This window comes from Cinclus cinclus, chromosome 14 (genome assembly GCF_963662255.1).
Source record: "Cinclus cinclus chromosome 14, bCinCin1.1, whole genome shotgun sequence".
In the NCBI taxonomy this organism is placed as follows: Eukaryota; Metazoa; Chordata; class Aves; order Passeriformes; family Cinclidae; genus Cinclus; species Cinclus cinclus.
The window spans coordinates 6,285,815-6,312,409 of NC_085059.1; the positions used below are offsets into that span (position 1 = coordinate 6,285,815).

Below are 26,595 nucleotides of genomic sequence, written 5' to 3' on the forward strand. Positions count from 1 at the left end.
TCTTTCAGTAACTGCCAATTTCCAAAGGCAGCCAGATCTACCACAAAGAAACATTCTTGGGTGGCTCAGTTGCAAAGCAGTTAGAGAGACCCCTCCAACTGTTCACAACCAGTGCAACCCCTTCCCTGTACTTCTCAGTACCTCCCCACGGAAGAACAAGGAAAGGCAACTCCACCGTGGCCGAGGTGTATCGGAGAGTCCAGCAGGAGCACAACGGGTCAGGAAAGGCAAGGCCATGGGTCCAGGCTGGCACAAACCCCAGCCACACCACCAGCCAACAGCTTACACTCCAGTTCGATGCCACAGGTGTTATCCAGGGCACAGGCCGCTTCCCACAGAGTCTAGACACCAAAACCCCGTGCATAAAATGAGTGCCATGAGCTTCAGGTGACCCAACCTGAGCTTTGCAGCCCTGCACACCAATCTCTCCCCTTCCCCCGTGACCCAACAGCATCCCTCAGCCAGGACACGTGGCCACACGCTCCCTTCCTTCTCCAGAGAAGCTCTGCTCTGCTCTGGAGCCGCACTGTCCCCACGCCAGCAGAGCAGCAGGGTCCTCGTGCCTCTGGAGAGGGACACAGCTCCCTGCAGGAGAGCTCACACCTGCCCAGCACTGCGCCACCAGGACATCGAGAGATGAGACAAGAGGAACAGATTTAGACCAAAAGCAGTGGACATTTATTCCTCGTTTGTGCAAGAGTGTCAAGATGCATTTGGGAATGGCTGGGACAGACCCTGTGGCTGGAGAGCCAGCGGCTCCAGCCTCTCCTGCCCGATGGCTTGGGTTACAATTCTACTAAGAGGAGATAAACTTGCAGACTCACCTACTGTCACACCAACGATGCTGGCAAATACACTTGTATACAAAGAAAAGTTTCAAACTACATTTTTTTCACTAGATTCAAGTGAAGACTTTGTTCCAAAAAAAAAAAAAAAAAAAAAAAAAAAAAAAAAAAAAAAAAAAAGACACATACAAGTACAATTTAAAACTGTATGAACATTTGCAAATGTTTAGTGCAAAGTAATTATGTAAAAGCTACATTTTATGAAAGTTTGTGCTGATGTGTTTGGTAGGTTTTTTTCTTTTTTTTACCCTTTTACATCCATTTTTTTAGTTACATAAGGTTTCACTTACCTACAGTACATATGCATTGTGTTAGGTCCCATGCAAGTGGGAGTAATACCATCAGGCTTTGTAAAATGTCACTCTGATTCGCATTTAGTAAACTGCTTATTTGGTTTAACAGTCAAGTTCCTGGCACACTACACATCCTGATTTCATCTAAGTGCTCAAGCTCCTGTTTGCCTCTTCAGGTGCCTTGTGTGATGCAAACCAAACTGCTTCACGACTTCAGCCCAAAAAGTTTTTTTAGAGAAATCCACCGTTAGTTTAAGCCTGTAACAAACTGCTCTGAAAATTAAAAGCCTATTCACACAAAGTTATATGTAATGACTGTAGTAATCAGTTTATTACACAGATTAATTCATTCTTGAACGTACAAGCTCCAGGGGAGCAGTTGGGTCTTTAAATACACACAAGTTTTCTGTCATATGGATTTTTTTTTTTACCCTTACATCCAGAAAGACCTAAGCAGTTAAAAAACTTAAGAAAAAATAAGAGCTATTAGCTAGTTATTAACTGAGAAACCACATACAAACCAAAAAAAGTATGAAGGGAGGGAGAGAGTTGAAACAAATCAACATCACTTGATGCACTAATAGCTCCAATCCATTTAAATGGTGACCGGTGAAACTTAGACCTTAAACACAGGATGTGGGTACAGTTTCTCATTGGTCATAACATTTACCTAAGGTGTAGGTCCTTCAGAATAAAATGAATACAGAAACAGCTTCAAGTTCTTCACCTTGCTTTTCATAACTATTATGAGTTTAAAAGGATTCCACTTAAAATCCTTCATGGATCAGAGCAACACCGTCCCTAGAAAATCTGAAACCCACCAGAACTCTCCCCGTTCCCATTTGATTTCCCAATTTAACTCAGCAAGGAATGCTTTTAGGCTCACAAAGTTATGACTGAAGAACCAGCTTTTCACACACACACTTCTCTGCTAGGAGTCAATGTTGGTACGGGGAAATACAGTATTTCTAGTTTGTTGTTCCAAGTATGTACAACACGCAGCACTGCTGTATCAGGTAAACATGTGCACAGGGGAAGATGAGGCGTGGGCTCATAGAAAGCAGTCAAATGGAAATCAAAAGGACTTTCTCTTTCAGAGTTCCCCTATCTTTATTTGTAGAGGTTATCCAATAATTTCTTTAATTACATCGCATACTTCTGAGTCCATTCCCGAGCTATTCTGTTGTACCTGTATGTACAAAAAGAGGATTTACTTAACATGGCATCTGCACAGTACTTCAGCTCTAGCACTCTAGTCTACACATGGCATGAAATCACAGTACTATCAACTTGTAAAATTTAAGAGCAAAATTAAACATTATGCAAACAGGGGAAACAAGAAAGCCCACAGTGCTTCATGGAAAATAAATACCTGGTCATATGTGCAACAGGAATATGAGATCTTTGTGACTGGAGGCACAAAATGGAGCTAGAACTGGGCTGAGGGGAAAGGATTTTCAGGAAGGCTTTATCTGTGCCTTCCCCAGCCCCATCTGCTGGGTCCCTGGGAAAACTCTTATTGTAGGGTTTCACTTGGTCATTCTGGAATATAGATTCACATGCTCCCCCATCTCCTGCTTCCCTGCAAAGTTAAGCCCAGGACCTGTCATCAACTCATCTGCTAAACCCCAACAGCCTTATTTCTTCCTACACATTTGGCTATTTTGATGACTGCCAGGACACCATGATACGTCCATCAGAATCTTTTCATTCTGAAGGCACAATATAATTCAATTCCCAAGAAATCTGTAGCTTTTGCACAAAATACCCTTTACAGCCAGAGGAACCTCAGGATACTTGTGTGAAACAAAGCAGTTGTGTGATTAACTGCACTGCTGAAAGCTTCCCTCTGACAACAGATAGTAAGCTGTTCATGTTCTACACAATTTGTAGAGTAAAACACAGCCTGAAGTTTCTTATAGTTACATACACTAAGTTGGTTTGGTGTTGGAATTTAGTCTGTAGATAATGTTCTTTAGCTTAAACAATCTGAAAGTGCACTCATAACTAACTCTCTCCGTTATATCATTGCTCAGAGACTACCCAAGGAGCAAGTTCCTTCTTTTTAAATCTATAATTTTTTTCCCTATTTTTGAAAAAATAGGAAAGCGTTCTGCACACTTAAAAGTGCAGATAATTACTGTTGCTTGTGTCTCCAAATACGTGCCACTGGTCCTGCAGCTCTCAAAACCAGGATGCACGAATTTCTCTAACACTGCTCCTCAAGTATGCAGTAGAGGAAGCAAATTTGTGGACTATTTTCCCTTCCCTGATCAGATCCAGAAGGGAACAGAGAGTTAGGAAGTATTTACAACACTAAACTGTTCAAGTGCTTGATAGCACTGAAATTTCTCTATACTTGCTTGATTCCTCCTGCCCCACTTCTACACCACTGGCTCTTTCCTTGTGTTGTCGAGTGAAGGTAAAACGAGGAAGTTTTTTATTTCTTTGTGTGACTCCAGACCCAGAGCTGCCATGGAATATTCTCCCGTTAGAGTAACTTGCTCTCCCTCTGGTGGTTATATAGGATTAAAGCAGCTCAGACGGTGGCACTACAAAGATCCCAGGGAAAAAAAAAAGATTTGTCTTTTTTCATTCTCCCTCTTTTCCAAGAAGCAGTTCCTCTCAGTTCCCCTTTGCTGTGTAAGTGTGGATTCTGCCCTGTCAAATTCCATGGGTTTTGGCTTCCATACTCACTTTTCTCTATCTGTTTTGTAGATCCGTGCAATCTCAGGCACTAAAGGATCATCTGGATTGGGATCACACAACAGAGAACAGATGGACAAAAGTACTAAGGAGAGAAAGAGAAACTGAATTAGTTCCAGGACAGCTGAGGACACCTGCACCAGTCAGCCCATGCACTTCCCTCCCCTCCAGCCAGTACCATCAGCAGCATTTATTTAAGTTTGCCAAGGAGCACCAACCCCGTGTAATTCAGCTGAGTGATTTTGAACAAACTCCTTTTACCAGTGAACTACACAAGTCTTCACAACCACAGTGAGTAACCTCCTGGATAGGTCTGTTCAGCAGCAGCCTTAAATCATAAGAAGTGCTCTGCTGGAGCATGGTACCCCAGAGTCCTCTGGGAAAACATCTTGCTTTTGCACCCAAAATTCAACTGCTCCCTAAAGCAGCCACTTCGCTGTTGGATGACTGTTGGAGAAGCATTAATCAAATGTCAAACAGCACAAGCCCAGCTGAAATGAAGGAAGCAAGGGTTGCTCACAGCTTCCTCAGAATCACAGAAAGTTTTGGACTGGGAGGGACCTTAAAGCTCATCTTGTTCAAACCCCTGCCATGGCCAGGGACACCTTTTACCAGCACAGGTTGCTCCAAGCCCCATCCAACCTGACCCTGAAGATCTGTTTAAAAAATAAGCTGGTCTTGCAGTGAATTGAGAGGCATAATTTTCCAAGCATAGGGGAAGCTGAGGTGGACTTAGTGTAGAACAGCATTCTGTTCCAACCCAAGAATGCCCAGCTCCTTGCTCTGCTATGGACCACAGACCCCTGGAATTGGAGTGTTTCACTATAAATACATGGTGTGTGCATCCCAGAAGGCACATCCCGCTCGGCAGAGTGACAACCCTCATCCATACAAGGAGCCAGGACACTGCTGCAAAGCCACAAATAGCACATGGACATTCCTACACTCACTGCAGAGGAGAAGACAGGAAGTTATAAGCAAAGCATATTGGGACAACACTACACCAGGCATGGCAGGGACATCTTGCCCCACTCCTGAAAATGCCAAACATTCCCTTCTCTCAGCCTGTTTGGATCAAACAGTGCCACTCCATCTGTCCCTTCACCAATTGCAGCAAAGCAGTTGTCACAGTGCAGCCTCCAAGCAAGGTGCAGATGACAAGAGCGAGGAGTTTGAAGACATTAAACACAAATCTGCTCCAATTTCCATCACTTGCAGAAGGCAGAGCTATCTATGAAAAATGAAACGAAACAGCACGCAGCCCATAAAAATAACAAAGGAGTTAAGATTGGTAAAAACAGAGCCAAAAAACAGTGACCACAGAATGGCCTGGAAGGCCCTTCAAAGTCCATCTCATTCCACCCCTCTGGCACCTTCCACTAACCCAGGTTGCTCCAAGCCCTGTCCAGCCTGGCCTTGGACACTGTGAGGGATGGGGCAGCCACAGCTTTTCTGGACAACCTGTGCCAGGGCCTAACCTACACTCCAGAGAGAAGATGGAAACAGGTCTGATAGTCAGTTGTTTTTTTTTCCCAAGTGGGACAAGAGTGGAAGCTTCCCTTAGGTCTGAACTGCACAAGCTGCTCAGTGTTCTGAGCACCAAGAACCACAAAGATACTTAGTTCAGTTTTCCCACATGTTTCTGCAGACCCTTCACTAAGGAATTATCAATTTCCAGTTCAAAACTTCTAAATAAACAGTTCTTGGTTTGGGTGAACATATTTCAGGTTCTAGAAAAAGGAGCAAACCACTTTACCCGGTTTTCCACAGTGCACCTGTGAGAGTTAAAAGCTTAATGATTCTCTATCAACTGACACAGGGACCATTTACTGAGCCCTCTCTCAGCTCAGAGTGTGAAGCCACTGTTGCTGAACTGCTGTCCCTTAGCAAGGCAGCACCTGTAGCACAGATCCAGCACCAGTTCCTTTCCCCCCTAAAAATCAAGTAAAGCCCGTGTTAGTTTTCAATGGGAACCTGTCTGCCACTTCACACTGCTCCCAGTCAGTTTAGTTTCAAAACAGCTGTTTCTCCAGGAATTTGCCTGAAGCTCATTTCTTTCTGTCTGTCAGACTCCACTGCTCTGTTCACTGAAGTTTCTTCAGCTGTAAGATGAGCAAGGCAGTTCCAATCTGTCCCCTGCCTTCACCAGAAGACACAGGAAATCCAATCAAAAGTTTTCTGGTCAGCTGTTGTAACTACTCCCTCAAGTTTCATCTTATCACAGTCCTTTAAAAACTCAAGGACTTTTTTTGAACACAATGGCCCAGCCTCTATCAGCAGAACCACACGGCAGGTCTGCCCACTGGTCTCTGCCTACCCTCACACCCCTTTTCCTGACACTCAGCAGTTCACTTCTCAGTATCACTCCAAAAACACTGAATAAAAATGGACACAATCATTTGGCTTCAAGCTGCACTGCCACATTCAGCTGCTTTGATTTATTTTTCTAAGTTTTCATTATTCCAAACTACTCTCATTACACTCACTCTTGCTGGTGTTGGGAATGTTCGCATCATTCCCACTTTATCTGTACATCCTCATCAAAAAAAAGCATTTTTAACTAAACTAGTTTAATTTTAATATCTTGCTGAAACTAGCTATTTGTCCAAAATCAATTCTGCAAGTTTCTCCTGAGGTTTCCCACTAGAATGCTGCACATGCACATGCTTTAGACCAACACACAGAAAAATCCTTTGGAAAAGGCACCACCTCAAAGTTCCAAGTGCAAGGGTAAAGTGGAAGCAACCCTTACAAATGTCAGCTGCATATCAGAGTTCTTGGATGCATCAGAGTTAATGATGAGTTAAACCATGGACTAAGAGACTCACCAGGCCACCTCCCTCTGCAATCAAGATTACTACAATGAATTCCACAGCAAAGCCTTGATACTTCCTAGTCAAATGACTACAACGTTACTATCACACAATAAAAAGAGAATTCCCAAAATATTCTGGAACCACAGAATCAGGCTGAATAACTACACAAGGCAGATAAGTGACACTTTACACCTGAACATCCTGCATGGCCATAGGAAAAGCATTATCAGCCTGGCAGCATCCCTGCAAGTATCTCACTGGCAGGGTTGCACCACAAGTGTGCACTCTTTGAATCCAAGCCTGGAATTTTCTCAGTAATGGCAAAAATAAATTTTACTTGCCATTGACACAAGGAATTCATCCCTTGAAATAACTCTGTACGGAATTATTTCTCACCTTATCACTCTTAGCTGTCAGAGCTGTCCAGCCACTAAGCAACTTAAACCACTGTCAGCTTAAAGCTCCTTTTCACTCGAAAATTGGTTTCGCTTTGTTTTATTTCACCAACCAGGCAGCCTACTGACCTCCAACCCTTCAACTACACTCCCCATCTATCTCTGCAGACAACAGACACAATTTGCTCTTCAGTGTGCTTCCTGCTGCCAGGGACTAGCACAGACCGAGTGCTCCTCAACACCAAGGAGTGGGAGAACAAAACCCATGAAGCAGAAGAGCTGCTAACAAAGTGCTTCTAGAAAATGGGCTCAGCTTCCCCACAGAGCAATGACAGAAATGCATTCTCATCAGGCAGAATGATCGCTGAACACTTAAGACTACTTGAGTAACATGCAAAATAAGGCCCACCAGGATAACACTGCACAACTGAGATCCAAGTTCCCACTGCAAGACTTCTCTTTACCAAGCATGTAACACTGAAATTAACGGGCAATCTTCCTCCAGGCAGCTCCTCTGTGCAGAAAATCATGCCACTGACAGCCTGTCAACAAGACCAGCTACAGTTCCCACTGCACAATCCACCTCAGCAGCTGCTCTTGCTGTGCTCTCACGCCACCAGCCCACCACCCTCGAAGGGCAACTGCACCTTCCTGGTTCTGCCCCACCTCAGACTGAGCAAACGTAGATGGAAATTCCAGATGCAAATTCCATGGCTGGGGTTCCTCTGCTATGAAGCAGCTCAGCCATTAGTGAGGACAATCCATGCTGTCAGTTCTCCACAGGTCCTTCCAGCACTAGCCAAACAAGCAGTGAAGAACATAATTTAAAGCCCATCTGGCTACTGGAACATCCAAATTTAGGTGTGTTAAAGCTCCTGGAACTCAGAGGTTGAGAGACTTATCTTAAAAGTAGCTGATCCTCATCTTCCAAAACACAAACCCCAAATCATTCACTTTTGTCTGCAAAGCCTGATTGGTCTAATATCCACCACTCCAGTCACCCCCTTGACACAGGGTACCAACCACTACAGATCCTGGTGTTTGAGTCTAGCTGGAATTTCAAACAAACTTGCTCCAGTAAAGCACTCATCCATGGGGCACTTCAGAGTAAGGAAAAGCAGCTGAGGAGCCATGCAATCTCCAGCTGAACTCACAGAAGGGAGGTAAATGGCACTTATTTTTCCAAGGTAATGAGCTACTCAGAAGAAACAGCTGGTGTGTTCTGATCCAAGTGCTGTTTGGTGCAGTCACTGCTCTCTGAAGAGGAGCCAGTTTAGAATCCATCTAGGAGTAAAGGCCCATCTCTAAGCAGGCACAGAGACTGCACCAACAAAACGTTTGTTATAATACCAAGAAGGTGCTGAGATGGTCGCTCTGCATGCCAGACTGTCAGGACAACAGGATGACACTCTCCATCCTGGCTGGAGTCACACTGGAGTGTCAGGACCACCTGATAATGGAAAAGCTCATGCAGTGGCACAGAGCAGCTGGATAAAACAGGGAAGCATCAATCCCTGGCCATTATGAGTTCACAGCAGTGGCAGCAGCCCACCCCACCTGCTCTGTCCTGGGTGAATAACAAACACTGTGCCAAGGCTTTCCAAGAAAGCCATTTGTCACCTCCTGGAGACCAGGCCATGGGTTCTGGCAGACAGTGCTGTGCTTCTGGTCCAGCCCAGTTTCTGAGTATGAAAGTAACCATTTGTCAGCACAGGTTAACTGAGCCTGGTATGCTGGGAGACACCTCTGCCAGCAGAAATGGGAGCTTTGGACATGTAATGCTGCTGAGGAATTCTTAATTCTGTTTGGAAGGATTTATCTAGCTGTCCTGCTTCTCTCACCAGCAAGGGCTCCTTTGTTCATCAGCCTGGCAGCCTCCACATCAAGGTTCATTGCTACTTCCACCTCTATTCCTCAAAAGCAGGAAAAAACCTGACTCCTGTAAGGAGCATTCTCCTACACAATCAATGTTTTTGAGTTTCAGGCCCCAGACTCTTGAAACATACAGTTGTCAAAGCTTCATCAGTACTGACAGATGTTACACTTGCAGCATTAAACACTGGAAACACTGCTGACCAACAGGTTCAAATGCCTGGCTCCTAATTGTGAACAGGCAAGATGCATCCAAATAAATTAAAGGAACTCTGGTCTCTGCTCGAGTTAAATCCTATTTCTTAACCACAACCCCCTTTCCAACTCCTCCAGCCATTTTCCCCAGCCTTACAGTAAGCGTACCTTTAAATCTGAGCAGTTTAAACTTCTGCCTTCAAAGCAACTTGCATTCCTGCTAACTCAGTTCAACAATTTCTAATGACAGAAGAAGAAAAGTTAGGTGTTGCCCAGCGTATCACAGACTGGTCGAGGCTGGAAGGGATCTTTGGAGGTCATCTTTCTCAAGCAGAGCCACCTAGGACAGGTTGTCCATGACAATGGCCAGGGACTCTGGAGTATCTCTTAGGGGGGACAGCCCACAACCTCCCAAGGCAACCTGTGCTAGTGCTCAACATGCTCACAGTAAAACTACAACATCAAGTGTTTCCTGCTATTCAGAGACCCTCCTGTGCTTCAGCTTGTGCCCACTGCCTCTTGTCCTGTCACTGGGCACCACTGAGAAGAATCTGGACCTGTCATTTCCACATCCTCTCTTCAGTATTTACAGACACTGACAAGTTCCCCCCAAAGCTGCATTTCTGCAGGCTGAACAGCCTATGCTCATAAGGGGAGATGCTCCAGCTCCTCCATGGCATTCCTTGCCCTTCACTGGGCTCTCTCTAGTACATCCACACTGGACACATGCTCCAGACACAGCTGTGACAGCACCCAAGAGAGGGAAAGGATCACAGCCCTGCTGGCACCACTCCTCCTTGCACAGCCTTCTCTGGAGCAAGGACAGCTCCTGGGAAGCTGCACAAGTGGCTCAATTACGGTTGTGAGAGTTGAAACATAAAAATGGGCATTTCCCTCAGAACCCCAACTCAGCACAGCTAGAGACCAACCCATGCTCTGTGACAAAGCCACCCCCAGTGATGTGGGTAAATGCTACAATGGGCAAACTAAAAGCCAAGATGATTACAAAACTTCCTGATTTTGAAAACAGCACTGTGAATGTCCAATTCAATCTCTTGGTACTATTGCTTCCAACAAATTTCAGTGAAGAGATTCTTGGAGAGCAACATCACAGACAATCCTCGCTGGACCAGGCATGGAAGTCTGGACAGTGGGAACTGAAGTCTTGCACAAAGGAGGCTGCCCCTCCAGCACATCCACACAAGCTCCATGATTTATTTATTACAAAACACAGGGAGAAGTGGGACAAGACAGCAGATCAGTCTGATCTTTGCTGCAGAAGCACTTCAGTTCTGGATTAACTCTTGTACAGCCACTTGCCAACTTCAAGAGAAAAGAGTGTTTCCCACCCCAAAAATGGCTGAGAATATCTGTAATAATGTTAAAACACTTCATTCCCCTGTTTCAGGAAACAGGGATTCTTATTTATGCAGACTTGGAGATAACGTTTTTAATTGAATCCCACGCATTCTGCTTAAACCTTGGAGTTCAAATTACCCATCATGGTGTGGTTAAGACTGTATTTTGAGATTATTTATTCTCCAGTATGTATTCTTGAGGGAACACTGAGTTCAAAATTACTAATATAAGCAAGGCAGCTGTTGTACTGAGACAGTCACTGCTGTTCTCCCAAGTTTTAACCATTGTAGGAGGGACAGAACAAAACCCCAAAATGCCAATCACCTCTATCATAGCCACAATCACTTTATTAAATTGCTTACAGAGGGCTAGCTCCAGAGTGTGATGAGCCAAGACCCCTACCTTGACCAATGAACTGGAATGATTTTTCAGTCTTTCCACCAAAAGTGGCACTTTCAACTCAAAGGAAATGACTGCACACCCCCTTCCCCTCTCTCCTTGCAGGTTAAGGTGAAAAACATCTTCATTTACCACACATGAACTGCAAACATAATAGTGAGCTGCTGACAGTGCTGCCTCCCAGCTGTCTCAGGAGGAAGCTGTGTATGATAAGTTCTTTCCTACAAGGATTGTTTCTACTCTTCCCAGATTTCTCAAACAGTAGGATGCACATTTTTTCATAGCTGTGTTCTAAGTTATCAGCTTCAAGACTTTAAATTCAAACAGCTTGCTCCTAGTAGCATCCAATTTAAAGGGTGGCACAACTTAAGAAATACCCTAAGGAATCTCTGCTACAAATAAACTGCTGCTTTAGAAGAGTGTGAGCTTGTTGCTGAATGTTTTAAATCTCATTATTCACCCTAAATTACCTAATCCAACGATTTTTCCTGCTAATAATACAATCCTTCTTTGATAAATCTGCCCAGTTACTAGAAAGCTGAAACATCCCTGATGACACATTCTAATCTGACTGAACACAAGATTTCAACCCCAAAAGATTCAAGTTGCCTTCGTGGACTTTATTTCCATTTGTTCAAGATGGGAACACTTCTCTAAGTATCAACTCTTTGCTTCTAAAGTTAAAGTCTGCCTTTTGACAGGGCATCTCTGTGATTCTGAGGAAAGTATTCCTATAAAATTGCTTCTAAGAATTTGAGTTGTTGTTTTAATTGCTCCAGTAAATGTAGCTCAAGGGAGACAGGACAAGGTTTTCTCCCAAGTTAGAGCTGTGTGGATGTTGTGCTGCGTGCAGCAGAGTGTGGGCATTCAGCTGAACTATTCAGCAATGAGAAGTGATCACTCTACAGAGCCCCCCCCCTCTAAACCCAGAAGGGAGAGGGGCACTGGAAGGGGCAGGGGGCACAGAACAGCCACCCTGATACCATGGCTTATTCCAGGTAAGTCACAAGGATATAGTCTGAAAAGGGTATGAAAAAAAAAAACAGTTCAAAGCAGAACACAGAGGGAGATTGAGATGCTGAAGTATATTGCAAATGTATTTGGGCAGTAAAATAAACACTAGAATGCATTTTGTGAGTGATTAAAGTTGACAGCCACTAATAGGTGTTCACTGCCACCCTGGACGAGCCTCTTAAATTCTTGCTCCATCTTCTCCCAGTCATCCTAATTCCTGTTTATCTTCCAGTATTTTCAGTCATGCTATCACCCCACCCCCCATATGGTCACTTCAGAATCCCTAAAATACAGCATTTTCTTGTTAAGCAGCAATTAAATCAAAACAGAACAACATCAGTGCTTGGGGTTAATTTGGTGCTGTTAAGAGCAGCCAGTACTGACTGAGAGCACTTGTAAGGAAACTGCAGCAACCTGACAATCAAGCATTTTTTCTTCATTGACACCATTATTCTGTTCTTTCAAGACTTTGAGCCTTGTGTCCAAGCAGATTCACTTCTGACAAGAGACAAGGAGATACTGTTTTTGCCTTTCCATCCACTTCTGCAAATGCCTTTAGCTGGACAAAGAAGGTGGGCATTCTGTGGGTTCAGGGAAAAGCAGACAGTGATGATGTCCAAAGGATGTACCAGGATCACCTGTCTGAACCAGAAAGTGCCTGGGAACATCACATGTAGCTGGAGAGAAGTACAGGCAACATGAGAGCCTCAGAGCAGGGACACTGTGAAGGACAATGTAATCAGTGTGACAACTGCAGCATTTGATTACAAGGACAGTGTGAAGCCACAGAACTGAAGGGTCAAGACATGATCATGCATAGGGTAGACTCCAAATATTCCTAAATAACCATGGCAAGACCTACAGATTTGATCATCCGTTTGCAAATCTACCATTTCAATAGCCAAAAAATCCAGCCTGTGTCTTCTTTCAAGATGTTTAAAGCCTCCTATTTATATTAAATGTGAATACTGCTTTACCAGGAAAAGGCTATATTCTAGTGCCCCACAAGCTAACACAGTTCAAAGGGACCAAGATGCTATTAGCTAAATATTTTAGATTGCTCAAACTAGGTAAGTTTTAAGCTGTGTTTCAGTAGTCCACATCATTGGAAGCTCTGTTAAAAAATTACCAACATGGAGCTCTGATGCTCCCTTGAAAGAGAAATTCTTTTTTAATATGACAAAGCATTCACAACTTCATTTTTTAAAAGCCAGAGCTGCTCCCTTACGTATCGTAGTCTGGGAGTATCTTGAACATTAAAGTCTTCCACTGTCACACACTAGGTTTTATTTTATTTATGTTTGTATCTATTTTTAGTTAAAGTGCTCTGAGGTGAGGTGGCAGGAGTATGTACTCAGTGTATTAAGACTTATCTGATCCACTGGCAATGCTGAGGAGTTTCCCTATGGCCACAGGGAAGCTGGATGTCCTGAGCATGGGACTGGTTGCAAGCTCCATGTAGAGTCACAGGACAGAAGCAGTCACCACAGAACTGGTGGATTCCAGTAGGAATGCAGCAGTTTTTACATCCCAAATCAGTACTTCATTTTAGCAAGTAAAATGAAATAAGCATTGGAGGTACCTTTTGAAATAGTTAGTGCTGGGGACCACTGTGATCGTAGAATATCAAGACAAATGCTGCCATTACTGTTAATATTTGGATGATAGATTCTTGTTGTAAATGCAACCTGCAGAAGAAGGAAAATTTCAGTGTAGGCTCACAAATATACATCACACTACAAGGTAACAGACAGATTTATGGCAGAAGCCACTCACCTTAGGTGGTTTGAAGGGATAATCTGTTGGGAAGTGAATTGTCAAGAAAAATACTCCACCTTGATAGGGACTGTCGTTCTGTTAATGAAAAAGAATCATTGCAGCTTGAGGAGTTACTACAGGACCACCAGTCATAAAAAGCCATGAACATCAATTCTCTCATACTTACTGGTCCCATTATTGTAGCTTGCCAATGGAACACTGAAAAAAGAGAGAAATTTACTTCAGTTTTGAGAAGCTCAAGTAATGATCTACTTTCTTCCAGACAAAGCAGCACAGAAAAGTCTATTTTAAAAACAAAGCCTTCTGAAAGGCTGCAGGGAAGCGAGCCAAGGAATTAAAGAGAGACTTTGAGAGCGAAGCACTCGACATCTGCAGTCCTCACTCCAGGACTGCTGCGATACCACATGTGTGCCCTGCAAAAAAATCCCATTACTACAAAAATCCACATAGTTCCAGGCAACTTCTCAGACTCAAAATTGTGAGTTTAAACTAATTTCTAATGAATCAGCTGAATCAGCACCCATGACAGCCCTCTTCAGGCCAGCTACAGCCAAGGTCCGGCATGAACTCGCACCTGCTCCCCTACTCAGACCTGTGACACATGGAGGGGAAACCCAAGCTCTGTGTAAACCACACGAAGAGAGGTGACCTAAACCAGTGGTGTTCTCACCACCTGTAAAACTGATCTCCACAGAGGCCTCAGGATTTCCTTAAAGCAGAAAAAAAACTGTCCTAAGAGAATGCAGGAATGGCAGTCTGCCCCATACTTGGAGCACGATGTGCCAGGACACACTTCAGGTTCAATGGACATAAGTTAATCCTCACTCAGATGCATCTGCCCAAGAGAACTTTCACCATGTAACACAGAAGATTTGTGAAGAATGTTGCTGTGTTGGAATGGAAAAAAAGCTGGTAAATCTGTAGGAGGCACACAGGGGAGTTTCTCAGGGTTCCTGCATCTCCAGTGCTTGTGCAGAGAGCACCAGCCTAGGAAATTATCTGTGAATTAAGACTATGGAAGCTTCCCTCAGCATGGTTGTCACCTACACAGCACCTTCAGAGCTAGGGAGCTGTAGATGACTCCAGTTGTTTCAAGGAAGTCTTCAAGACAGGAGATGAAGCCACCTGGAAGTGTCTGTGCCTCACTGGCACCTGGTGTCCTCAGCTGTCAGGACTACCTGGGCCAAAAGCAGGAGTGGTACTACCTGTTCTCATCTACCACGAGCAGTTTTTAATTACACATGTTACAGGCATTACACAGGTACAGCTCAGAATGATCTCATACAAGGAAGGAGGAAAAAAAAGAGTGGGAGCAGCCCTGCAAGGCCGGGGAGAAGAGTGTTGAGTTGGAACAGGTTTGTTTTAATCTACTCCTACATTTCTACAGGAATGTGTAACTTTCTGTATACTTCAGCACTGCTGAGTAGCTCAGAAATTATTCAGGAAGATCATAGGAGCTCATTTTTTCCTTTTAGAAAGGATACCTGAGCTTAGAACTCTCAGCTCTAACAGATAGAGGATTTCACTAGTAAAAAATTCACACTCTCAGGAGCCTGGCTTTGAGAAACCAATGCAGAATTAGGAAACCAAGACAGCAGCTCACATACAGCATTTACCTATCTTCAAGGGGTTCAGACAGTTTCCCAGGAGCTCCCTGTCACCTGCAGCAGGACAGTGAGCACCTGGGGGAGAGGACAAAGGGGCAGCAGAAATCCCACAGGAGATTGCAGCCAATCAGAACAAAAACCAGTAAAAAATCCCACAGGCACCAGTAGAAGCTGATGAGATTCACTGCGATTGCTCTGCAGAGGCAACACTGAATAGAGAACCTCAAATAACCTATGATTCCCTTAAACCCAACAAAACCCCAGAAATAAAAACATATCCACAGGCAATCTCAACTTTTTGAAAGCTAGAAGGGAGGTTTGTGTTTCCTCCCACTCAACTCCCACCCCAGACTCAGGTGCTTGTTTAACCTAAGCTTTAAATCCTGATAACATCCAGGACAAGTCTGGTGAATGCAGAGATGGATTTACCATGCAGAGTTTATTCCAACTGATTCTTTCCTTTGAAATCAGCCATACAGAGGTATTTACAAAGGCAGGGGGCTGTTGGCTTTCAGTAGGTAAGCACAGGTACATGTTTGGAAAAGGCTAAGCCACTGGAAGCACACCAATGTCAACCAGACCCCAGCACATTTTCAAAACATAGGCCAGAGGTGGGTGGAAGCAAGCTAAAACTACACTGCCAAGAAAATCCCATGCCTACAGTTCACAAGGCAGGAACAACCCTTTACCTTCTCAGGTTCATGAACTGAACTACAGGGATGAGAAGCTTATAGCTGGGGACAGTTTGTATCAGCTGGAATAGCCACAGGACAGCACTCTGCAAGCACAGCATGTCCTGAATGCTGGAAAACGTCGCTCTGACAAGGCAGCTGCTGCAGACCTGGAGCACAGGGACCTGGGAGAAGGCACCTTTCTGTTGCTGTCACTGCTATCCACTTACACACATCCAAATTGTGGCTTTCAAAAGAAAAAAAAAGTCTTTCATTAGAGGCCTTTCAGAAAGGTGGCACCAGGAGAACTGAATAGTACTTTAAAACTTTCTGTACTCAGTAGTAACTTTCCATTCTCAGCCTTCACCAGCTTCTGTTACCACCTTCTCTGCCAGTCATCATCACCTTTGATAAGGCTTTGGAAAACACAAAGTAGTTTATCATGGCACAAATCACACTTGCTAATCTAAGGGAATAAAAGCCTCTGACTGGCTCTCCATCTTAGTAATTTCTTAAATAAAAAACTACAAACATCTTTGAAATACTACTAGAAAAGCAGAAATAGGTTGTGAAGTAACTACTGCTAAACACCTCCAAAACCAAGCTGGGCTTCCTCTCATTTGAAAGAACTGCTGAACAGGAATATTCCTACTAATTTCAATATTTTCACACTCAGATTTCAAGTGCCTTTTTTTCTTTAATGCAAACCTACATTTCTACAGGAATGTGTAACGTTCGACACACTCCAGCACTGGTGAGTAACTCAAATTATTCAGAAAGACCTTGGCAGCATTTTTTTCATTTTTGAAAGGATACCTGAGCTTAGACCTCTCAGTACCAAGAAGAAAGGTTTCCCTGCTTCACTCTCCCCTCTCTCAGGAGCCTGGATGCTTTGCTGATATCACTTGTCAGACCACACAGTACAACAAATTCAGTGCATGCTGTTTAGGGGGCATTGCAGTCACAGCTTCCAAGGGTTCTCAGGGAGCCTTTTCCACATGTCAGAGCTGCTACAGGAAAGAGTGTGAGCACAGACCAGAGCAGCAACTCCCAGCCACACCCCAGGTGAACAGACTTGCACAGGAAGGCCAAGAAGATTGTCTGAGGCTGTCCCTTACACATGACCTGGCAGGGTATGCAGATTTGAGTGCAGTTTTCAGACACCACGTATAGTTTATGTAGTTTAGATATCCGAGTTCAGAAGGCTGTGGGCAGGTGCTTGCTGCTTTGACCACAGATCTACTGAGGTTTTCTAATACCATCCCCCATGAGAATCCTAGAACACCTAATTTCAAAGGTGTAATTTAAGATGTGCATAGAGTTGCTCAATCAATAGTGGGAATAACACCACTAGCACACAAGGAAGGTATAAGAGATAAGGAAGAGCAGCAAATTTAAGATCAGAAGGTAGAGTATTATCTAGTACTCTAAAAGAAACAGAAGGCTTCTCCTTGCCGAGGAACTGGACATCCCACCTCAGAAGGAAAAGGAAAAATGTGGGAGAGGGCAGGTGCTTGCAGAGAGCAGATACTCACTGTCATCCCCGACAGGGCCTGCTGAACACTGTGCTGGAGGATCACGTGCCAGGTCGTTCAACTCCTAAAAAAACAGGAAGAGTTTGTTTCACTTCATTTCAAAAACAACCATGTCATTGCTCAAAGGCTGCTAGGGGCACTCTAGCAGAACCACAGAACTAATAACCAGGACTCTGGAAAGCACAGTTGCATCTTAAACCCAGGAGATACATCTGGCACAGGCCTCAGTGACCTGTCCAGGCTCCAGAGCCCTGAGTCACAGCAATCCTCACGTCACAGGGGTTGTCAGGTCTGCCTGCACTGGTCCCAAGCATTACCAAGGTATTATATCTTCCACCAGCCCTGGGTCACAGAGAGATAAGATGGCCTCAATCCAACAACTCTCAGTATCAGCCTTATTTTATTCCCTCAATTGTAACAGTTCCAGTGCTGCTCCATCTACAGTGATCCAGTTTATCAGCTCCACAGCCAGCTTGCAGCACACACAGCTCCCAGAACCCAGGACTGTTTCACCTGCACACATAAACAGCAGTGACCATGGGTGGAATGGAATGAAATACAAAGCCTTCCATACCTACAGACCTCATTAAAACCCCTCATTTTTCAGTCAAATTTTCAGAAGAAATCCTATTATGAGTCTGAACGGGCTGAGTAACTCACCTGAACTACACTATTTTGCTTAAATCTGAAGCAAAATTTCAGCACTGTTCAGAGAGTTACTGTTCCCAGTAATTCACATTAGCCATTTGCTCAGGAAGTGAATGTTTGGTGGGAAGTGCAAATAAAAGTAAAACTTTAAAGTCAAACTTTATCTGCTCCATTTCTGGCTCAGTCACTGACCTGCTTTGCATGATGGGGCTGAACACATTACCATTTTTCTCTGTGAACTCAGTCTAGAAAGCTGAACATACACCAGATAAGGATTACAACTATTATCTAGTGCTCAGGAAACACTCCCATGCTGTCTCTGGTCCATTGTGTGTTCAGCTTTTCATCTCCCAGAACAGTCCAAACTGGAAGCTTCATACCAGGCTTTTGGCAGACAAAACATTTAAGTACAATGATTAAGACAAGCTGATTGCAGGAATGGAAGAAATGTGCCATTTAATGGCCTTTTGTTATTTACAGGCAGTGATTAAGCTCTTGAACAGATGATCTCTGGGAGTTCCAGCTTCTACTTCCTAGGAACTGGGAGGCCACCACTAACCAAACCCACCCCACACAAATGCTGCCTCACATCAAACACATCAACCTGTGGATTTCCCCCTCTGGATGCAGTGCCCCAGAAAACTTCACAGGCCCTGACACACACTCACGTTTGGGTTTTGCCCTCCAGATTCTAGAGAGCCCTGCTGGAAGCCTCTTTGACTTGACAGCAGACTACGGAAGGTATTCTAGTGCTCCTGCTGAGCTTTTTTCACTTGGTGTTCAGCATGGGCATGAACAGGAACAAACACTGAGCATGCAACACCTGCTGAACAGCCTCCTCCCTCTTGGAGGTGGAGAGAGCATCTCTGCCTCCGAAGGCACAAAGCCCTTTGGAATTGCTTCAGCACCCTGAACCACCAGGAACACAGGAACATGCAGAAACCTACACACACCTTCCTCAGGGTCAGTCTAGTCAGGCTACAAAGGATGAAGTCAGTCTACACACGACATGAAAACTTTAAAATAGCAATGTATCTACTCCTTCTAAAGGTGTATGGTGTACAGTCCACTTCCAAACAGTACTGGACTCTGAATTTCTGAAAAAAAAAAACAAAAACAAAAAAAAAAACAAACAAACAAAAAAAAGAAACAAAACCCTGAATGCACAACTAAAAGAGAATCTCCTTGCCACTTCTCATCCCATTTTATATATCAATAATATACATCCACAAGACTCAGAAAGTACAACTGTAAGAATTCATGTTTTCCATGCATGACCACAACCTACCACAGATGATATTTATGAACACACAACATGCATCTTCCCTGCTAAAAAAAAAGGGAAATAGTTACAAACATGAGCTTGGGCACACATTCTACCATTCAGAAGAATACACACCTCCAGAGCTGCCCTGACTCCCCCTACATTCTGCTGCCCAAAGGCACCAACCACTTCACTGAACTGCATAACAGAGGGACCACAAGGTAAGTCCCCAACAGACACAGTGCAGCAGTGAAGTTCAGGTGGTAGCTTCTCATCAAAATACTATTTAATTCTCTGCATATTCAGTTCCAGGGAGATTTCTGAATTTTCTGAAGCCCTGAGTATTATCTCAGCAGAAAGTGATGACTTACAACAACCACTTGTACTACTTGTAGCAGTGACAAGGTGGCATTTCAGGTTCTGCTCCATAAAGTCACAGAGCACAACATCACAGATTAAAAGGTCTATGGTAAAAACCAGTGTGTTAAGTTCCTCGTGCTTAAAAACATATTGCACTTTCAATACTCTAAAAATGTATTGAACTCTCAATTCAAGCCCCTGCAGCACAAAACTCCCCAGATTTTGTAAGAATAGCTTGGAGAACAAGTTCAGCTCCTTCCCTTCACCCCTCAAGACCCTTCTGGAGCATAGGTACCAGCTGCTTCTGCCTACAGGAGAGGCAAACACACCCCTGGATTTCCTGGCAGGGCATGGATAAGCCCTTTAAAATGCTGTGCCATTCCCTTCCAGCTGCTCTAAGACTCCCACTACACCTGCAGAGCCAAGTTTAGGAACAGGAAAGGAGCAGCTCACGGCTGCATCTACCCAGTAATGCACAGAGAGGAGCACCCACAGCTGCTGCACAGAGCCAGGCACCTGCCCCAGAGGCTGCTCTGCCTTTTGTAGGCTCCTGGGCAGTCCCAGCAAGGTCTTGGCTTCCAGCTGCTGCTGAGGGATTCTGAGAACCAGCTGGTTTCTGTAACTCAGAACAAGTGACTCTAGAGTTCCCATAAAACTGGAATTCATAACACATAGAGGATTCAGTTACAGTTTGGTATCTACAACCTGAATGTATTGCATCCCAAATTGCAAGGCCTACTGTATTTCCCTGTGATCCAGGAAGTCTTGCTGGTCCATGATCAAAACAGACCTTGACCACACTGATATCAAGCCAAAACCTGAAGAAAGCCATAGCAGTTGCCACTCCAGACAGTTTTTGATCCTTAAGTACATGCAGGTTTTGCTTGGGGAATTCACAAGCAACCTTTAGATCAAGTTCCAGTTTGAGTTACTCAGCTCCCTGGGCTGCCTCACCCTGAGCTGTCTTTCCAGCTGAAGGCATCTTACAGAATTGAGTTTCTGCCATATCCCCTAAGCAAAATACCCCGGGGCTGGGTCCATTGCTATGGATCCTACCATTAACCTAACACATCTCACAACTTTTAATGAGTCCCTTAGCAAAAATGAGGAAGTGGAAGCACACCACAAAGCAAGGTTCAAGGTGTCCTGCCTAAAGGTCAAGTTGAACAAACCTACTGCCATTAAATCCACAAAGGAGATACCCTAAAAGCTACAAAAATCTCACAAGAAACTGACATTTAAGCTCCAAACGCCAATTTAATTGTGCTCTTCAGTTCCCAACAAACCAATCCATACTCAGGGGTTTCAGGAAAGCATTTTAAAGTAGATGGAATGTGCTTATACCACAGATTCCCCAATTGTGCTTTCCAAGTCACAAAAGGCATCAGCTGCCAGCAAGGCCTCAAGGCTCACAGGTAAACCAGTGCCACCAGCCTTGCTCAGCCCCACACCACCCTCATCCCTACCCTCCTCCTGTGCTACTTCCCAGGAGCTGGTACATTACCTTTAAAACATACCTTAATGCAGGCATCCACAAACTGCACAAGAAGCTTCCAAAAAAAAACTATCGAACAAATGGTTTAAGCCTTATAAGTTTAAACCTGCACATGTTCCAAGTTGTAACTATCAACTCCAAAGACATTTGTTAGTGAAGTTCCAATTTACTCCTCTAAACAACAAATCCCTCCCCAGTGTAACACACTCCTGGTAGAACTTGCTCTGGCCAAAAGATAAGACTAGTTTTAAGGCTTAAGTTAATGCTACTACAGCCTTCAGTAAGAATAAACAACATAACTAGCAACATCAAGAAGCCAACCAGGCAAGTAAAAAGCCAGCATGCTTTAACAGTCAGCTCCAGTAATTTTACTGAGCCTTGGTACACAGCAGAGCTCCTCAAATCCACTCCAACACACTATGTTTTCCTCTGGATTATCCAAAGTCCTCTTAGCTCCAACTCCACGGGCTTTCCACTCTGCTCCAGTCTGAGCTGCCTTCACACTGCACTTTAGTGAGACCACATTAGCTCGATTATAAACCTAATTTCTGCCTCAGGATGCTGCTGTAAGTGAAATAAGCTTTTCATCTGCTTTTACCAAGTTTACTTGCCTGAAGCCCCGGAACCCTTCAGCAACAGGCAGTGTAGGGAGATGTTACAAAATCCTGACTTATGTAACCAAACAGGAACTTGCAGCCACTTTAGCCATGAACTGTTCCCAGCTCCCAACAGAGCAAAGCCAAGCAGGGGGGAAGGAAGGCCAAAGTCAAAGGGATCACACCCCGCCTCCCCTCACGACCACTGCACAGAGGAGCTGCCCATGCCCTGTGCAGGGCCAACAGGGCAGGAGGGTGGGAAGAGCCTGTGCACCTTCCCTGGGCCAGCAGCATCTCCCTGCTAGGTGTCAGAGCCTGCATCCAGAGGCATTTCTTCCCTCGGCCCTGCTCTCCACCGGCAGCTCTGGGCAGGAGACAGCGTCACACATGCACCAAGGTCAGACCAGCAATTCCCTACAGCATCCATGGGTGCTCTCCCACCCCCACGACTGTCATTCCAGAGTATCTGCCACTCTAATGCTGTCACCACAATTAACAGAAGCATTTCAATCCTTTCATTTTGACAAAAACTGTTTTTGCAATGCTCAAAGTCGCTCAGATCCCACAACTCTGACTCCTCACAAGACTCTGCAGAAGTCAAAAGGCAAGTGAACAGCATGAGAACTCATGAAACAAGCAATAACCAGAGTACATGCTATAAACAAGCTCTGATGTAACTGCCACCTCTCCTTTTTATTTTTTTCCAAAGCCTGAACAGGAAGAAGACCAAAGCAATGTGTAACTTCCTCACGGTGTAGAGTCGGAGTATCAAAACACCTCTCTAGCTAACAGAAGCTGCAGCAGCATTCTCTGTACACAAGCTCTCCAACACAGATGGGCTGCGCTGGCAGCTCCACGCACACAGCGAGAGGCCCAGAGGAAGAACCCAGTTGCTCCCACTGGCTGCTGTACAGAACTGGCAGCACAGAAATAACACCAGGTCTGCTCAGCACAGGTAGCACAAAGACAACTCTGACCACCGACGCTGCACTGCACCCTTGTCCTCACACATCCCACCCACAGGCACTGCTCCTTTTGGCAGAAGTGATGCCTAAGCATCGCTGGACAGCAGGACTACAGCAAGCACTACCAACCCCTTCCACAGGTACACAGAATAGCACTAACCAATTCAGTTTAGTTACCCAGTTTTTGGGTCTGTGCATTATAAGCAGTAGTAATCCCCAACTCCTCTGCTACAGAAAATGTTTTACTTGAGGAGGACTCGAGCACAGCTGCTGCTTTCCCTTCCCCCTCACCCGTCCATCACACAGATCACACAGGGGAGCCTGTGAAAGACAATGAGCTAACCTTTTCCTTGCTTTCTCATTCAAAGAACTCCAAACGGTGCCCTAGTTATCCACTTACAGGTACTGCATTCCCTAAAGATAAGCAACACAGATGGGGATGTGGCTGAATCCAAAGGGTTTTGGCTTAAACCTTAAAATGGAAGGCCCTCCTGTACATCTCTCCCATCCTGCCCTTGGATTGCTTTGCACTGCTTTTCTTATAAAATGCATCCAGAATAAAAGAGACTATTTTTACACATATATAAAAATACCAATTCAATTACTATACTTCAAGTGTTACCCCCCAAGGACTCTGCCTGGCAGTACTGCTTACACCCCAAACACTTCTCACAAGAAAAGATTTCAAGTTTCAGACCCATGATCCAATAAAAGCGCCTAAATAAGAACTTGGAGCCGCAGTGCCCAAAATATTGTGGTGAGTAACACAGGCAGCAATCTGAGAGCAGGTCTCACCCAGCCTGAGCTCTTTTGGAGCATCTGCGTAGAGAACAGCTGCTGCTGTGTGCACACATGTTACCCCAGCTCAAGAGCAACCGTGCCACCAGTGCCACACTGGGACAGACCCCGCAGGTTCCTGTGCTGCCTCACATGCCAGCAACAACACTGGCCCACTGCTTGTTCTGCCCCTCTCCCAGGCCAGAGGAGTTCAACATTCAAGAGGCCATTTCAGGTAACACTGTATCAAACCTTCACTCTTGGGATTGAATCTCCTTTCCTGTGTTATCCGAGGACACAAAAATTTTGAAAAAAACCTCATAGAAAGTCTTTGTGATTCAGTAAAATACCCAACTGCCAAGAGCAAGAGGCAGTGGCCAGACTAAGCCCTGCACACTGATATACCATGACTGATAACACCCTTAAAAAAAAAACAAAGCAGCAGTTTTCTCTCCCATCATGTCTCTGTGCTCGAGTCCACTGGGATTATTCCTACTCACTCCACATTCTGCAGGCTTCTGCTCCTGCCACAAGCTGCAGCAGCAAAGGTCAGAAATTGGCTGTCCCCTCCTTATCCTGACAGGGACAGCCACTACACACTCCCAGAGACCAGAGCAACCCTGAGATGATGATAGGAGTGCTCTCCACAGGGTTTAAAATAGCCAGAGCGTAAACAGCCAACCATGATTACTGAAGCAGTTACACTGAGACACCCACAGCAACTCAGAGTGCTCCTTCCAGCCTGTAGCTTCACGCCCATCCAACTTCCAAAGCATCTGGGCTGCTACAACAGGCAGATTTATTTCCCCTCCCCATACGCTGTTTTGTGGAAATGCTGCCTCCAGCCCCATCACCTCCCTCTCCTCCACAGGCATCACACTCACTCCACTGAAACTCTCTTTGCAGAGCTCACACAAAACTGCTCTGGGGATGCTCTTGCTACTTCCTAAGGCTTTGAAGACTCTCATACCCCTACAGCGTCCCTATTTTCTCTTGGGATTCCTTATTCCTGAAAAGCAGCATAAAGAGTCAGTCTATAAGCGCCCAAAGTTAACGAAGAGTCCACACACCCAGCTTTTCTCCTGTCACAAACCAGCCTGGAAACACATGCTCTCAGAGCGTTGAGTCCTGACCCTCAGCATGCACTGAACTATAACCACGCAGATTTCCTGAGTTACTTGACACAAGAGTCACCCTCCCCATGACAGCCCTGCACTGCCTGTGTGTGCCCAGCCCCCACAGCCACGTTTACCCTACTCAGCATCCACTGCTATGTCTCCCCGGCCTGTGAACACACTGCTGAGGAGTAAGAGATCTTCCGAAGCACCTGTGAGCCCACAAACACTGTGAAAGAGTCCTCACAATGCCCTGAGGGCCACTAAAGTAAGGGACAGACACTGCAGAGAAGCAAGACTTAGCTGGAATGCAACTTCCTTATGTAACTCACTACCAGATTCACAGCTGGAAAAATCCAACAGTCTAAAATCATACTCCAAATACCTCCCTTCCCAGGGCTACCTATTCCACAAGCATAAGTAAGGCTTCAAGCTCTCTTCCATTTTCTTCTCCACCTGAGCTTTAACCTGATCAGTAGGACACATGAAGCTTCACAAAGCCTCCAAGGTAACCTACAACCAAAGCAGAGATGTTAACACAGACCCATAACTACACACAAAAACAAAACAGGGCTACAGAGTGAGCTATGAGGTAGTGGGTTTACAGCTGGTTCTAGATAAAAAATAATTTACATAGCGATCAAGAGAAGAAAAGCTACAGGAAGGCTGTTTCCTACACCAGAACCTCGTACAGATTCCAAACTGACAGCTACACATTTTGCAGGGAAAATGATAAAAATCCCCTGCCTGAGCCACCAAGGTAATGGAAGTGGATTACAATGACCGTCGAGGGATTTTTCCCGGTAAAAGACACTGATGATCAAGCAAACACTGTCCTAAGACGGCAATGGACTGAGCAGCAGCGTTTTTCCAAAAGGCCAGGACATGGAGCATAGCGCAGCTCCCGCTCCAGAAGAAGGGAAGCTCGTAGCTTTCCCTACAAGCCTGCGGGATGACTCAGGCTATAGAACAGCGCTGGCTCCATTAAAAGAGCACACCACAGTACTGTGTGACAGGTTTACAGCGCTCCGTTGCCCGACACCGCGATCCTTGTCGCTGCTGAAGGAGGAAGAGGAGGCCTTGGACACGGGGCTCCGAGACGAGCCACGCCGGAACTTCCAGCGCGGGCCACGCTGCGCTCCTCAGGGCGCCTTCTCCCGGCGGGGCCGAGCCCCCGCGGAGCCGCAGCAGCTGCCGGGGCCGCCGCCGCCGCCGCCACCACCCCCGGCCCGGCCCGGCCCCGGCGCCGGCGCCCCCTCGCGGCCCCGGCCCGGCCCCGGGGGCCACGTTGCTCCAGAGGGGGCCCGGCCGCGGTGCAGCCCCGCGGGCAGGCCCAGCCTGGCCCCCCTCGAACAAAGCGGCCGCGGACCCCGGGAGCGGCCCCTGCGCTGCCTCCCGGCCCGAGCCCCGCGGGGGGGAACCCGGGCGGGCCGGGCCCGGCCTGCCCGCCCGCTTCCCCCCCCACTACTGCAGGCCCGGGGCCGTGCCGGGTTATATAAGGCGAGCGGGCCGGGGGGAGCGGGGCCGTGCAGGGCCGGGCCGGTTCGGCCCTTACCTTGTGGATTCTCTTCAGCGCCATTGTGTGCGCGAGGCGGCGGCAGGAGGGGCGCGGGCGGAGGGAGGGGGCGGCCCGCGGGACTATTTGCGAAGGGAGGGGGGGAGGAGGAGGAGCGCGGAGGTGGCGGCTGCGCGGGGAGGGGACGGGGAGGGACGAAGCGAGCGGAGGGGCGGGAGGGGACCGGGGCCCCCCGGGGCGGCGGGGCCGGGGCCTGGCCGGTGTCGGGCGGTGGCGGCCGCGGGCTCAGCGCTGCCGCAGCTCCTCCGTTCCCTCCGCCGCTGCCGCTTTATGCGCTGCCTCCGCGCCGCCCGCAGCGGATCACTCCGCCACG

At 46.0% G+C, this 26,595-nt stretch overlaps 1 protein-coding gene across 1 annotated transcript; it reads right to left on the minus strand.

Moving 5' to 3' along the window:
• Positions 1 to 2,220: 2,220 nt before the first annotated feature.
• Positions 2,221 to 26,380, minus strand: UBE2D2 (ubiquitin conjugating enzyme E2 D2). The gene is made up of 7 exons (XM_062502417.1): positions 26,262 to 26,380; positions 17,487 to 17,550; positions 13,840 to 13,871; positions 13,671 to 13,748; positions 13,477 to 13,582; positions 3,836 to 3,929; positions 2,221 to 2,327 (listed from the first exon to the last, which is right to left on the minus strand). The coding sequence occupies exons 1-7, from the start codon at positions 26,283 to 26,285 to the stop codon at positions 2,282 to 2,284; spliced, it is 444 nt and encodes a 147-aa protein (XP_062358401.1). The 5' UTR covers positions 26,286 to 26,380; the 3' UTR covers positions 2,221 to 2,281.
• Positions 26,381 to 26,595: the final 215 nt, after the last annotated feature.

Bases quoted from the DNA above. Each gene is read 5' to 3' on its own strand.
- UBE2D2 (XM_062502417.1), bottom strand. From the start codon at position 26,285: ATGGCGCTGAAGAGAATCCACAAG. The intron at 17,551-26,261 runs GTAAGGGCCGAA...CTGTTTTTTTAG, and splicing joins CGCTGAAGAGAATCCACAAG to GAGTTGAACGACCTGGCACG. The intron at 13,583-13,670 runs GTGAGTGGCTTC...CTTCTTCTGCAG, and splicing joins ATCCCTTCAAACCACCTAAG to GTTGCATTTACAACAAGAAT.